This window comes from Bombina bombina, chromosome 11 (assembly GCF_027579735.1).
Source record: "Bombina bombina isolate aBomBom1 chromosome 11, aBomBom1.pri, whole genome shotgun sequence".
Lineage (NCBI taxonomy): Eukaryota > Metazoa > Chordata > Amphibia > Anura > Bombinatoridae > Bombina > Bombina bombina.
The window spans coordinates 8,461,179-8,476,024 of NC_069509.1; the positions used below are offsets into that span (position 1 = coordinate 8,461,179).

The 14,846-nt window shown below is 43.3% G+C and overlaps 1 protein-coding gene across 1 annotated transcript in view; it reads left to right on the forward strand.

Annotated features, from left to right (window-relative positions):
- The window catches only part of PKMYT1 (protein kinase, membrane associated tyrosine/threonine 1), a 285,504-nt gene that overhangs the window by 165,813 nt on the left and 104,845 nt on the right, over positions 1-14,846 (forward strand). Inside the window, exon 5 of the mRNA XM_053694811.1 lies at positions 3,491-3,735. Coding sequence (XP_053550786.1) covers positions 3,491-3,735 — 245 coding nt within the window. The remainder of the gene's footprint in view (positions 1-3,490; positions 3,736-14,846) is intronic.

Genomic DNA, 14,846 nt, shown 5'->3' on the forward strand with positions numbered 1-14,846 from the left:
AATTTTATTTCTGCGAAACCATCCAGGCTCAGATTAACAGCTCTTCAAACAATCCGCATTGTTGAACTTCACTCCGCTGCCTGCTTTCTTCTCTCAAGTCCATGGCGGAGGCGATGCTACTATTCGTCACACTTGAAAGGCCGTGTTTCTGTTCCACGGCGTTGATTTGGGTAAGATCGTTTCATTTTACTTTATTTAATATACTGTAACGTGAATGTACCCGTGAAAGCACCTCGCGGGTTTAACTTAGAACATAAGGGTCTCTGAGTCTCTGTTAGATCTTAGAATTGAGGGTTAATATCTCCTGAGGGGGATTATTGGACAGGGGGGGGTTATAATCATGTTTATGTGATTCATCCTGCTTATGTGTGAGGTTTATGGGCTTGTGGTTTGGAACTTTGAGGCCTTTGGAAGTGACGCAGCCTTTTGGGCTGAGCGCACTTTTTGGACTATACGGTTCACCCTGTGTCCGGGAGTGGTTACGCTCTGTTCCCATTTCCACATTCCCGACTGTGTGGTGACTGAGATATTCTAGTCCGCAGGGGTCTGGTCATAGGAGGTGGTGAGTGCCCCAGCCATTGGTGGTGTCAGGTGCCGTTTTTTTGCTTTTTACTTTTATAGTCCATATTTATATATCTTCTTTATAGTTATGGGGGATTCTGATGCTGAGACTGTACTCATTTCAGATTCTGTTACGGAGGATTCTGATACCGAGATGATTATAATATCTGATACAGATTCTGTGTCTGATGTCTGATTTAATCAGATCCTAGAGTTCCTCCTCCATGTGGGGGGAGGGTTGGTGGGTTTAGGCCCCGTTACCGCTGTTTGAGTGGTTTGGCCTTCAGTTTTAGGCCTCTGGATGGTCCTGTTGGGACTTGATCCTACAGCTTGTATGGATACCTGTCCAGCATGCAGAAGGTTTTGCATTTTTAAGCCTATTGCAGCTCTCGGCACCTTGTATGTGTAAGCCGTTTCTAGTGTATCTAGATACAATTTTTACTCTTGGACGTTATGGTCTGAGTTATGAGGCCTTTGGGTCTCCTTACATGTCTCTGGGTGAGTTAGATCTCCTTTTTGGAATCGGTGTCCTGGATGATGGTTGATCCCTGTGGGGACTTTGTTTAGCTCAGGGTTTCCCGGAGCTGGGAAGGTTTAGCTCCTTTCTCTTCCCTGTGTCCTCTGCCTATGTGGAGGTGATGGGGAGACTTGCCCTGCTAGTAGGGCTTTGTGGACCTCAAGGTTTTCCTTCTGTTGTCCTGAGGCTTGAGAGGTCCCTTCATACGACTTCTAGCCCTGCTCCTTTGAGCGTTGGACCTTGGCTAGGGGTGGTTCATTCCTTTGGTCGGGACTTTCGAATTCCCATCGCTATCCGGATTCTCTGGATATGTGTCCATTTCCCTTTTCTGGCTTTTGGCCAGTTGGGATATTTAGTTCTGGGTAAGGTTTCCTGAACTGTTAGGCACCCAGACCTGTTTTTCTCCCTGAGATTTCAGCTTTCTGAGGCTTCGCTTCATGTTATTTAAGGGTTAGCTGTGTGGCTTGTGCCTCAAGGGTTGTGGGTTTTCTACCCAGCTGCTGGCGTTTGCTTCCAATTTCTGGTGCGCCTTAAGGTTGCATTCCCCTGGTCAGTTTGCCAGTGTGTCCGTGGATTCTCTGCTCTGCAGGGGATAGGTCGGCTGTGCCTCTGTTTGGCGAAGCTACCTGTAGGACATTTGTGTTGGGGATTTTCTTCCCAATTGGCCAGTGGCTTTGGGCCTTGAGGACAATTGTTGCCCTTCCAGCTTCTTCCCCTTTTCTTAGGGGATATTCTCCCTTCTATGGAAATGGAGTCCTTTCTTATGGCTTCTCCTGGTCGGGAAGTGGAGGGTGGAATTGGTTCCACCTGGGGTCTTGCTGTCTCCAAGTCAGACTGTGGGGCCTTATTTGGATGGATCCTTCGGTCTATGACCTTGTCTGTTTTCAGAGTCAAGTTATACTTGTACTCTGGGGAGATGGCTGTACCATCTTTTCGCTTGTTCCTGTACCAGTTTCGGGATTCTTTTGTTCCCTGTATTGGTTCCCTGTGGCTGGGTTGGTCCAGCTGGGTGTGGGTCTACAGATCAGGATGCCCGAGCGGTCTATGGGTTGCAGTCTCTTCTGGATGTGTGAGCTTATTGAGTTTATCCTTATAGTTCAGTTTCCTAGGAGATGGATTTTCCTTTCTTCTTGCTCCTTTGACAGGAGAGGGTTTACTCTTCTTTTGGGTTCTGAGTGTATACTCTCGTTCTCGGGGGGCCTCGACTGAGGTTTAATGTTCCCCTTTTTTAGGGACCTGTGTGTAGGTCCGGTGGCTTAGATTGTCTGGAGCGTGCCCACTGTCGAGGGGCTGATTTATGCAGTCTGTCTTTCTTGATGACTGCTTCTTTTCCTTGCAAGCTTCCTCTGGGCCGTCCTGTTATGGACTCTGTGTTCTCAATCTTGGGGTTTCGCCTGGGGCTATTACACGCTTTCATGGTTGAATCCTTTAGTATTCTATGGACAGGCGCGGGGAGGATTTTGCCTCTTTAGTTGCATTCCATGCTTAAAGGATGTTGAGGAGACGTCTTTTTTGTCTCCGTGCCTGGTATTATCCCGGGTTTCGCTTGGTATCGGCGGGGCCTCCTTCCCTGTTTGGGTCTCTGTGACCGGGGCCCACTCTTGGAGGTGTTTTTTTTTTTTTCTTATTTTCAGGGACCTTGCGGTTTTCTCTGTCCTCCTTTGCCTTGTCCCCTTGAGGTTTTAGGCTGGTTTTCCCTTCATTTGGGAGGGATGTGTGGTGGGGGACTGTCTTTTGGGCGATGGTGTCTCTTGGTGGCCTGTCGGCTCAGTTGAGTCCGTTTTACGGTCTCTGGTTTGGCTCTGGACTAGCTGCGAGTCAGTGTCACTGGGGCTTTTCCTTTAATATAGAATAAAGGGATTTTTTATTGGGTAGAAGTTCAGCCCTGGTGCCCATTAGAATGGGCCGCCTATTGTACCCTCCCGTCTTGTCATTTAGTGTCCTCTATAGCTTGGGTATTGTTTTCCCAAAAGTAATGAATGCAGCTGTAGACTCCATTTAAGAAGAAAAACATAAGTTATGCTTACCTGATAATTTCCTTTTCTTCTGATGGAAAGAGTTCACAGCTCCCTATCCGTTAATTTATGTGGGGCGTCCTTATATTCTTCTGGCACCTTTTCACCCTGGTATTTCTTCTACTGTTCCTTGTTCCTCAGCAGAATGACTGGGGTATGAGGGGAGTGGGAGGAGTATTTAAGCCTTTGGCTGGGGTGTCTTTGCGTCCTCCTGGTGGCCAGGTTCTTATTTCCCAAAAGTAATTAATGCAGCTGTGGACTCTTTCCATTAGAAGAAAAGGAAATTATCAGGTAAGCATAACTTTTGTTTTTGTCACCCTTTTGTAATTTTGTTTTCCTACAGTGTGTTTCCTCTTGAACATTTTCTGACTTCTGTCTGTCATACTTTTTAATGTAGCTCTTTGTCTGGCTTCTGTCAATGGCCTTTCAAAGTCTTCAGCGCCCAGTCAAGTGGCTACTATGGTGTGGAGAGAAGAGGGAGCCTCCAATTTCTCCCCCTTGTTCTCCCAATCGCTTGGGGGACAGCAGCATTTCTAGTGACTGGGAAGATGAGAGCTTTGGAGATGATGTCTTTGAGGTGCCCCCTAGTCCCCTGGCTCATCCACGCAACTTGACTTACCATGGACAAGAATTCCCTGGCAGGTATGTGTGCCCGGTGTTCCATTCCTGAAATACTGTGGAGGGTTGTAGGTTTATTTGATCGCAAATAACGGTCAGGAGTTTGACCTCATACATAGTGTTATACAGGTTTAACAGAACGTAGTAACAGTAGATTAGGTTGGAAGAAGACAAAAGTCCATCTAGTTCAACCCATACAGAGTCTGCCTAATCTACGTTAAGAAGCTACCAATTGAGCATACATTAAACATTTAGAAAGTTGACCCATTTAACACAACCAATCATATCCCTGAATTCTGTTTTTAGCCAAAAATCTGTCTAAGCCATTTTTAAATGTATCTGTTATTGGCAAAAACTACCTCCTTAGGCGATAAGTTACACAATTTGATTGCTCTTATGGTGGAAAAGAAACCATTTACGTTGATGGGTATTGAATCTACTTTCTTTCCTAAGACATGGAGAGTCCACAACGTCATTCCAATTATTAGTGGGATATTCACTCCTGGCCAGCAGGAGGAGGCAAAGAGCACCCCAGCAAAGCTGTTAAGTGTCACTTCCCTTACCCATAACCCTCAGTCATTCTCTTTGCCTCTGTCAATGGAGGAGGTGAAGTTTGGTGTCTGAAGATATGTTTTCCTTTTTTGGGTACTTTTCCCAACAAGCAAGGATTTGGGTTTAGCTGTGTCCACGTCAATCTCTTGAGTAAGAGTAGTGGTAGCTTTTAAACAGTTAGGAAGTGGTGAGGTGGTTCTTACTTTGTTTTCCTGACATATTTGCGCCCCTTGTCATAGAAAGCCAGAGTTGGGTACTCTGTTCTTTCCTTTCCTAAAGGTCTCTGTGAGGAGTATATGTCCTTTCACGCCTGGTGAGCTGTCTTCCTGCCGGACAGCTAGATTGCAGGTAAGTGCTTTTGTCTTCTAGGTGTTGGAGACTTGCACTTCAGAAAAATAGTTAACTCTGCAGTAATATTGGGACATGATATATCCTTTATGTATAGGATTTACTGGGGCAGTGTGCAGGCACATATGTATGTGGAGACTAGGGCTTACCTTAATATTGGGGATGTTTCCTCTGTGGCTCTTAATTTTATTCACTCAGGGGTTTCTAGAGTTTATATTGGGCATTTTGTTTGACAAAAACTGTAGGGCACAATTTATTGAGGCTTTTATTGTGAATCAGCTGGGAGCTGCAAAGGACTTTTATTAGGTCTTGCTCGGCAGGTTTTTAGTTGCTGTGCAATTCCTTTCTTTCATGTAATTGGCAAGAGTCCATGAGCTAGTGACGTATGGGATATACATTCCTACCAGGAGGGGCAAAGTTTCCCAAACCTCAAAATGCCTATAAATACACCCCTCACCACACCCACAATTCAGTTTTACAAACTTTGCCTCCCATGGAGGTGGTGAAGTAAGTTTGTGCTAGATTTCTATGTTGATATGCGCTTCGCAGCAGGCTGAAGCCCGGTTTTCCTCTCAGAGTGCAGTGAATGTCAGAGGGATGTGAAGAAAGTATTGCCTATTTGAATACCATGGTCTTCCTCTAGGGGATCTATTTCATAGGTTCTCTGTTATCGGTCGTAGAGATTTCTTCTCCTACCTCCCTTTTCAGATCGACGATATACTCTTATATACCATTACCTCTACTGATTCTTGTTTCAGTACTGGTTTGGCTATCTACTATATGTAGATGAGTGTCTTAGGGTAAGTAAGTCTTATTTTATTCATGACACTCTAAGCTATGGTTGGGCACTTTATATGTAAAGTTCTAAATATATGTGTTAAAACTTATATTTGCCATGATTCAGGATAATCAGTATTCCTTCTTTCAGACTGTCAGTTTAATTTTTTTGGGAAAATGCATATACATTTATATTTTTCTTACCTTAAAAATTTTCAATTTACTTTTTTTTCTAAATTGCGGGCTGTTAGGCTCGCAGGTGCAGAAAATGCTTCAATTTATTGCGTCATTTTTGGTGCAAGACTTTTTTGGCGCAAAAATGTTGTCATTTCCAGCGTCATAGTTGACGCCGGAAGTTTTCACGTGGTTGCGTCATTTTTGACGTATGTGTGTTGCGGACGTTTTTGGCGCCAAAAAAATATGGGCGTCATTCTTGGCGCCAAAAAATGTGGGCGTTATACTTGGTGCCAAAAATGTGGGCGTCATACTTGGCGCCAGTTTTTTTCACATTATTTCAGTCTCATTTTAGTTGCTTCTGGTTTCTAGAGGCTTGTTCTGTTTTGCATTTTTTCCCATTCCTGAAACTGTCATTTAAGGAATTTGATAATTTTGCTTTATATGTTGTTTTTTTCTATTACATATTGCAAGATGTCTCTACTTAACCCTGGATCAGAATCTACTTCTGGAAAGACGCTGCCTGATGTCGGTTCTACCAAAGCTAAGTGCATTTGTTGTAAACTTTTGGTAACTGTTCCTCCGGCTGTAGTTTGTGTTAGTTGTCATGATAAACTATCAAACGCAGATAATATTTCCATTAGTAATAATCCATTACCTGTTGTTGTTCCTTCAACATCTAATGTTCAGGATGTTCCTGTTAATGTAAGAGAATTTGTTTCTAAATCTATTCGGAAGGCTCTGTCTGTTATTCCTCCTTCTAGTAAACGTAAAAGGTCTTTTAAAACTTCTCATATTTCAGATGAATTTTTAAATGACCGCAATCATTCTGACTTATCTATTTCTGATGAGGATCTATCTGATTCCTCTTGATATTAAAACTAATAAGCATTTAAATTCAGTTTTTAAACTTCATGTAGTTATTCTAGAAGTTTTTCCAGTTCCTGATGCTATTTCAGAAGTAATTTCTAGGGAATGGAATAGTCTGGGTACTTCATTTACTCCTTCTCCAAGGTTTAAGAAATTGTACCCTTTGCCATCTGATAGATTAGAGTTTTGGGAAAAAATCCCCAAAGTTGATGGGGCTATCTCTACTCTTGCTAAAAGTACTAATTTCTCCAACATAGGTGTGTCCGGTCCACGGCGTCATCCTTACTTGTGGGATATTCTCTTCCCCAACAGGAAATGGCAAAGAGCCCAGCAAAGCTGGTCACATGATCCCTCCTAGGCTCCGCCTACCCCAGTCATTCTCTTTGCCGTTGTACAGGCAACATCTCCACGGAGATGGCTTAGAGTTTTTTAGTGTTTAACTGTAGTTTTTATTATTCAATCAAGAGTTTGTTATTTTGAAATAGTGCTGGTATGTACTATTTACTCAGAAACAGAAAAGAGATGAAGATTTCTGTTTGTATGAGGAAAATGATTTTAGCAACCGTCACTAAAATCCATGGCTGTTCCACACAGGACTGTTGAGAGCAATTAACTTCAGTTGGGGGAACAGTGAGCAGTCTCTTGCTGCTTGAGGTATGACACATTCTAACAAGACGATGTAATGCTGGAAGCTGTCATTTTCCCTATGGGATCCGGTAAGCCATGTTTATTACGATCGTAAATAAGGGCTTCACAAGGGCTTATTAAGACTGTAGACTTTTTCTGGGCTAAATCGATTCATTATTAACACATATTTAGCCTTGAGGAATCATTTTATTTGGGTATTTTGATATAATAATATCGGCAGGCACTGTTTTAGACACCTTATTCTTTAGGGGCTTTCCCAAAGCATAGGCAGAGCCTCATTTTCGCGCCGGTGTTGCGCACTTGTTTTTGAGAGGCATGGCATGCAGTCGCATGTGAGAGGAGCTCTGATACTTAGAAAAGACTTTCTGAAGGCGTCATTTGGTATCGTATTCCCCTTTGGGCTTGGTTGGGTCTCAGCAAAGCAGATACCAGGGACTGTAAAGGGGTTAAAGTTCAAAACGGCTCCGGTTCCGTTATTTTAAGGGTTAAAGCTTCCAAATTTGGTGTGCAATACTTTTAAGGCTTTAAGACACTGTGGTGAAAATTTGGTGAATTTTGAACAATTCCTTCATGTTTTTTCGCAATTGCAGTAATAAAGTGTGTTCAGTTTAAAATTTAAAGTGACAGTAACGGTTTTATTTTAAAACGTTTTTTGTACTTTGTTATCAAGTTTATGCCTGTTTAGCATGTCTGAACTACCAGATAGACTGTGTTCTGAATGTGGGGAAGCCAGAATTCCTATTCATTTAAATAAATGTGATTTATGTGACAATGACAATGATGCCCAAGATGATTCCTCAAGTGAGGGGAGTAAGCATGGTACTGCATCATTCCCTCCTTCGTCTACACGAGTCTTGCCCACTCAGGAGGCCCCTAGTACATCTAGCGCGCCAATACTCCTTACTATGCAACAATTAACGGCTGTAATGGATAATTCTGTCAAAAACATTTTAGCCAAAATGAACACTTATCAGCGTAAGCGCGACTGCTCTGTTTTAGATACTGAAGAGCATGACGACGCTGATAATAATGTTTCTGAAGGGCCCCTAACCCAGTCTGATGGGGCCAGGGAGGTTTTGTCTGAGGGAGAAATTACTGATTCAGGGAACATTTCTCAACATGCTGAACCTGATGTGATTACATTTAAATTTAAGTTGGAACATCTCCGCATTCTGCTTAAGGAGGTATTATCCACTCTGGATGATTGTGACAAGTTGGTCATCCCAGAGAAACTATGTAAAATGGACAAGTTCCTAGAGGTGCCGGGGCTCCCAGAAGCTTTTCCTATACCCAAGCGGGTGGCGGACATTGTTAATAAAGAATGGGAAAGGCCCGGTATTCCTTTCGTCCCTCCCCCCATATTTAAAAAATTGTTTCCTATGGTCGACCCCAGAAAGGACTTATGGCAGACAGTCCCCAAGGTCGAGGGAGCGGTTTCCACTTTAAACAAACGCACCACTATACCCATAGAGGATAGTTGTGCTTTCAAAGATCCTATGGATAAAAAATTAGAAGGTTTGCTTAAAAAGATGTTTGTTCAGCAGGGTTACCTTCTACAACCAATTTCATGCGTTGTCCCTGTCGCTACAGCCGCATGTTTCTGGTTCGATGAGCTGATAAAGGCGGTCGATAGTGATTCTCCTCCTTATGAGGAGATTATGGACAGAATCAATGCTCTCAAATTGGCTAATTCTTTTACCCTAGACGCCACTTTGCAATTGGCTAGGTTAGCGGCTAAGAATTCTGGGTTTGCTATTGTGGCGCGCAGAGCGCTTTGGTTGAAATCTTGGTCGGCTGATGCGTCTTCCAAGAACAAGCTACTTAACATTCCTTTCAAGGGGAAAACGCTGTTTGGCCCTGACTTGAAAGAGATTATCTCTGATATCACTGGGGGTAAGGGCCACGCCCTTCCTCAGGATCGGCCTTTCAAGGCAAAAAATAAACCTAATTTTCGTCCCTTTCGTAGAAACGGACCAGCCCAAAGTGCTACGTCCTCTAAGCAAGAGGGTAATACTTCTCAAGCCAAGCCAGCTTGGAGACCAATGCAAGGCTGGAACAAGGGAAAGCAGGCCAAGAAACCTGCCACTGCTACCAAGACAGCATGAAATGTTGGCCCCCGATCCGGGACCGGATCTGGTGGGGGGCAGACTCTCTCTCTTCGCTCAGGCTTGGGCAAGAGATGTTCTGGATCCTTGGGCGCTAGAAATAGTCTCCCAAGGTTATCTTCTGGAATTCAAGGGGCTTCCCCCAAGGGGGAGGTTCCACAGGTCTCAGTTGTCTTCAGACCACATAAAAAGACAGGCATTCTTACATTGTGTAGAAGACCTGTTAAAAATGGGAGTGATTCATCCTGTTCCATTAAGAGAACAAGGGATGGGGTTCTACTCCAATCTGTTCATAGTTCCCAAAAAAGAGGGAACGTTCAGACCAATCTTAGATCTCAAGATCTTAAACAAGTTTCTCAGGGTTCCATCGTTCAAGATGGAACCCTTTCGAACTATTCTTCCTTCCATCCAGGAAGGTCAATTCATGACCACGGTGGATTTAAAGGATGCGTATCTACATATTCCTATCCACAAGGAACATCATCGGTTCCTAAGGTTCGCATTCCTGGACAAGCATTACCAGTTCGTGGCGCTTCCTTTCGGATTAGCCACTGCTCCAAGGATTTTCACAAAGGTACTAGGGTCCCTTCTAGCTGTGCTAAGACCAAGGGGCATTGCTGTAGTACCTTATTTGGACAACATTCTGATTCAAGCGTCGTCCCTTCCTCAAGCAAAGGCTCACACGGACATAGTCCTGGCCTTTCTCAGATCTCACGGATGGAAAGTGAACGTGGAAAAGAGTTCTCTATCTCCGTCAACAAGGGTTCCCTTCTTGGGAACAATAATAGACTCCTTAGAAATGAGGATATTTCTGACAGAGGCCAGAAAAACAAAGCTTCTAGACTCTTGTCGGATACTTCATTCCGTTCCTCTTCCTTCCATAGCTCAGTGCATGGAAGTGATCGGGTTGATGGTAGCGGCAATGGACATAGTTCCTTTTGCGCGCATTCATCTAAGACCATTACAACTGTGCATGCTCAGTCAGTGGAATGGGGATTATACAGACTTGTCTCCGAAGATACAAGTAAATCAGAGGACCAGAGACTCACTCCGTTGGTGGCTGTCCCTGGACAACCTGTCACAAGGGATGACATTCCGCAGACCAGAGTGGGTCATTGTCACGACCGACGCCAGTCTGATGGGCTGGGGCGCGGTCTGGGGATCCCTGAAAGCTCAGGGTCTTTGGTCTCGGGAAGAATCTCTTCTACCGATAAATATTCTGGAACTGAGAGCGATATTCAATGCTCTCAAGGCTTGGCCTCAGCTAGCGAGGGCCAAGTTCATACGGTTTCAATCAGACAACATGACAACTGTTGCGTACATCAACCATCAGGGGGGAACAAGGAGTTCCCTAGCGATGGAAGAAGTGACCAAAATCATTCTATGGGCGGAGTCTCACTCCTGCCACCTGTCCGCTATCCACATCCCAGGAGTGGAAAATTGGGAAGCGGATTTTCTGAGTCGTCAGACATTGCATCCGGGGGAGTGGGAACTCCATCCGGAAATCTTTGCCCAAGTCACTCAGCTGTGGGGCATTCCAGACATGGATCTGATGGCCTCTCGTCAGAACTTCAAAGTTCCTTGCTACGGGTCCAGATCCAGGGATCCCAAGGCGGCTCTAGTGGATGCACTAGTAGCACCTTGGACCTTCAAACTAGCTTATGTGTTCCCGCCGTTTCCTCTCATCCCCAGGCTGGTAGCCAGGATCAATCAGGAGAGGGCGTCGGTGATCTTGATAGCTCCTGCGTGGCCACGCAGGACTTGGTATGCAGATCTGGTGAATATGTCATCGGCTCCACCTTGGAAGCTACCTTTGAGACGAGACCTTCTTGTTCAGGGTCCGTTCGAACATCCGAACCTGGTTTCACTCCAGCTGACTGCTTGGAGATTGAACGCTTGATCTTATCGAAGCGAGGGTTCTCAGATTCTGTTATCGATACTCTTGTTCAGGCCAGAAAGCCTGTAACTAGAAAGATTTACCACAAAATTTGGAAAAAATATATCTGTTGGTGTGAATCTAAAGGATTCCCTTGGGACAAAGTTAAGATTCCTAAGATTCTATCCTTCCTTCAAGAAGGATTGGAAAAAGGATTATCTGCAAGTTCCCTGAAGGGACAGATTTCTGCCTTGTCTGTGTTACTTCACAAAAAGCTGGCAGCTGTGCCAGATGTTCAAGCCTTTGTTCAGGCTCTGGTTAGAATTAAGCCTGTTTACAAACCTTTGACTCCTCCTTGGAGTCTCAATTTAGTTCTTTCAGTTCTTCAGGGGGTTCCGTTTGAACCCTTACATTCCGTTGATATTAAGTTATTATCTTGGAAAGTTTTGTTTTTAGTTGCAATTTCTTCTGCTAGAAGAGTTTCAGAATTATCTGCTCTGCAGTGTTCTCCTCCTTATCTGGTGTTCCATGCAGATAAGGTGGTTTTACGTACTAAACCTGGTTTTCTTCCAAAAGTTGTTTCTAACAAAAACATTAACCAGGAGATTATCGTACCTTCTCTGTGTCCGAAACCAGTTTCAAAGAAGGAACGTTTGTTGCACAATTTGGATGTTGTTCGCGCTCTAAAATTCTATTTAGAAGCTACAAAGGATTTTAGACAAACATCTTCCTTGTTTGTTGTTTATTCCGGTAAAAGGAGAGGTCAAAAAGCAACTTCTACCTCTCTCTCTTTTTGGATTAAAAGCATCATCAGATTGGCTTACGAGACTGCCGGACGGCAGCCTCCCGAAAGAATCACAGCTCATTCCACTAGGGCTGTGGCTTCCACATGGGCCTTCAAGAACGAGGCTTCTGTTGATCAGATATGTAGGGCAGCGACTTGGTCTTCACTGCACACTTTTACCAAATTTTACAAGTTTGATACTTTTGCTTCTTCTGAGGCTATTTTTGGGAGAAAGGTTTTGCAAACCGTGGTGCCTTCCATTTAGGTGACCTGATTTGTTCCCTCCCTTCATCCGTGTCCTAAAGCTTTGGTATTGGTTCCCACAAGTAAGGATGACGCCGTGGACCGGACACACCTATGTTGGAGAAAACAGAATTTATGTTTACCTGATAAATTACTTTCTCCAACGGTGTGTCCGGTCCACGGCCCGCCCTGGTTTTTTTAATCAGGTCTGATAATTTATTTTCTTTAACTACAGTCACCACGGTACCATATGGTTTCTCCTATGCAAATATTCCTCCTTAACGTCGGTCGAATGACTGGGGTAGGCGGAGCCTAGGAGGGATCATGTGACCAGCTTTGCTGGGCTCTTTGCCATTTCCTGTTGGGGAAGAGAATATCCCACAAGTAAGGATGACGCCGTGGACCGGACACACCGTTGGAGAAAGTAATTTATCAGGTAAACATAAATTCTGTTATTCCTACGGCGGATAGTACTTCTTTTAAGGATCCTTTAGATAGGAAGCTTGAATCCTTTCTAAGGAAGGCTTATTTTTCCAACATTGGTGTGTCCAGTCCACGGCGTCATCCTTACTTGTGGGATATTCTCTTCCCCAACAGGAAATGGCAAAGAGTCCCAGCAAAGCTGGTCACATGATCCCTCCTAGGCTCCGCCCACCCCAGTCATTCTCTTTGCCGTTGCACAGGCAACATCTCCACGGAGATGGTTAAGAGTTTTTTGGTGTTTAAATGTAGTTTTTATTCTTCTATCAAGTGTTTGTTATTTTAAAATAGTGCTGGTATGTACTATTTACTCTGAAACAGAAAAGGATGAAGATTTCTGTTTGTAAGAGGAAGATGATTTTAGCAGACAGTAACTAAAATCGATTGCTGTTTCCACATAGGACTGTTGAGATGAAGTAACTTCAGTTGGGGGAAACAGTTAGCAGACTTTTCTGCTTAAGGTATGACTAGCCATATTTCTAACAAGACTGTGTAATGCTGGAAGGCTGTCATTTCCCTTCATGGGGACCGGTAAGCCATTTTCTTAGTCAAAAACAAACAGAATAAAGGGCTTATTATGGGCTAAAAAACTGGTAGACATTTTTATGGGCTAAATCGATTGCTTTATTTGTGCATATTAACAAATTTAGGCTAACTATTGACATTTATAATCTTGGGGAACGTTTATAAAACGGCAGGCACTGTATTGGACACCTTTCTTTCATGTAATTAGCAAGAGTCCATGAGCTAGTGACGTATGGGATATACATTCCTACCAGGAGGGGCAAAGTTTCCCAAACCTCAAAATGCCTATAAATACACCCCTCACCACACCCACAATTCAGTTTTACAAACTTTGCCTCCTATGGAGGTGGTGAAGTAAGTTTGTGCTAGATTCTACGTTGATATGCGCTCCGCAGCAAGTTGGAGCCCGGTTTTCCTCTCAGCGTGCAGTGAATGTCAGAGGGATGTGAGGAGAGTATTGCCTATTTGAATGCAGTGATCTCCTTCTACGGGGTCTATTTCATAGGTTCTCTGTTATCGGTCGTAGAGATTCATCTCTTACCTCCCTTTTCAGATCGACGATATACTCTTATTTATATACCATTACCTCTGCTGATTTTCGTTTCAGTACTGGTTTGGCTTTCTACAAACATGTAGATGAGTGTCCTGGGGTAAGTAAATCTTATTTTCTGTGACACTCTAAGCTATGGTTGGGCACTTTATTTATAAAGTTCTAAATATATGTATTCAAACATTTATTTGCCTTGACTCAGGATGTTCAACATTCCTTATTTTCAGACAGTCAGTTTCATATTTGGGATAAATGCATTTGAATCAATCTTTTTTCTTACCTTAAAATTTGACTCTTTTTTTCCCTGTGGGCTGTTAGGCTCGCGGGGGCTGAAAATGCTTCATTTTATTGCGTCATTCTTGGCGTGGACTTTTTTGGCGCAAAAAATCTTTTCTGTTTCCGGCGTCATACGTGTCGCCGGAAGTTGCGTCATTTTTGACGTCCTTTTGCGCCAAAAATGTCGGCGTTCCGGATGTGGCGTCATTTTTGGCGCCAAAAAGCATTTAGGCGCCAAATAATGTGGGCGTCTTATTTGGCGCTAAAAAATATGGGCGTCGCTTTTGTCTCCACATTATTTCAGTCTCATTTTTTCTTTGCTTCTGGTTACTAGAAGCTTGTTTATTGGCATTTTTTCCCATTCCTGAAACTGTCATTTAAGGAATTTGATCAATTTTGCTTTATATGTTGTTTTTTCTCTTACATATTGCAAGATGTCTCACGTTGCATCTGAGTCAGAAGATACTTCAGGAAAATCGCTGTCTAGTGCTGGAACTACCAAAGCTAAGTGTATCTGCTGTAAACTTTTGGTAGCTATTCCTCCGGCTGTTGTTTGTATTAATTGTCATGACAAACTTGTTAATGCAGATAATATTTCCTTTAGTAATGTACCATTGCCTGTTGCAGTTCCTTCAACATCTAAGGTGCAGAATGTTCCTGATAACATAAGAGATTTTGTTTCTGAATCCATCAAGAAGGCTATGTCTGTTATTTCTCCTTCTAGTAAACATAAAAAATCTTTTAAAACTTCTCTCTCTACAGATGAATTTTTAAATGAACATCATCATTCTGATTCTGATGACTCTTCTGGTTCAGAGGATTCTGTCTCAGAGATTGATGCTGATAAATCTTCATATTTATTTAAAATGGAATTTATTCGTTCTTTACTTAAAGAAGTACTAATTGCTTTAGAAATAGAGGAGTCTG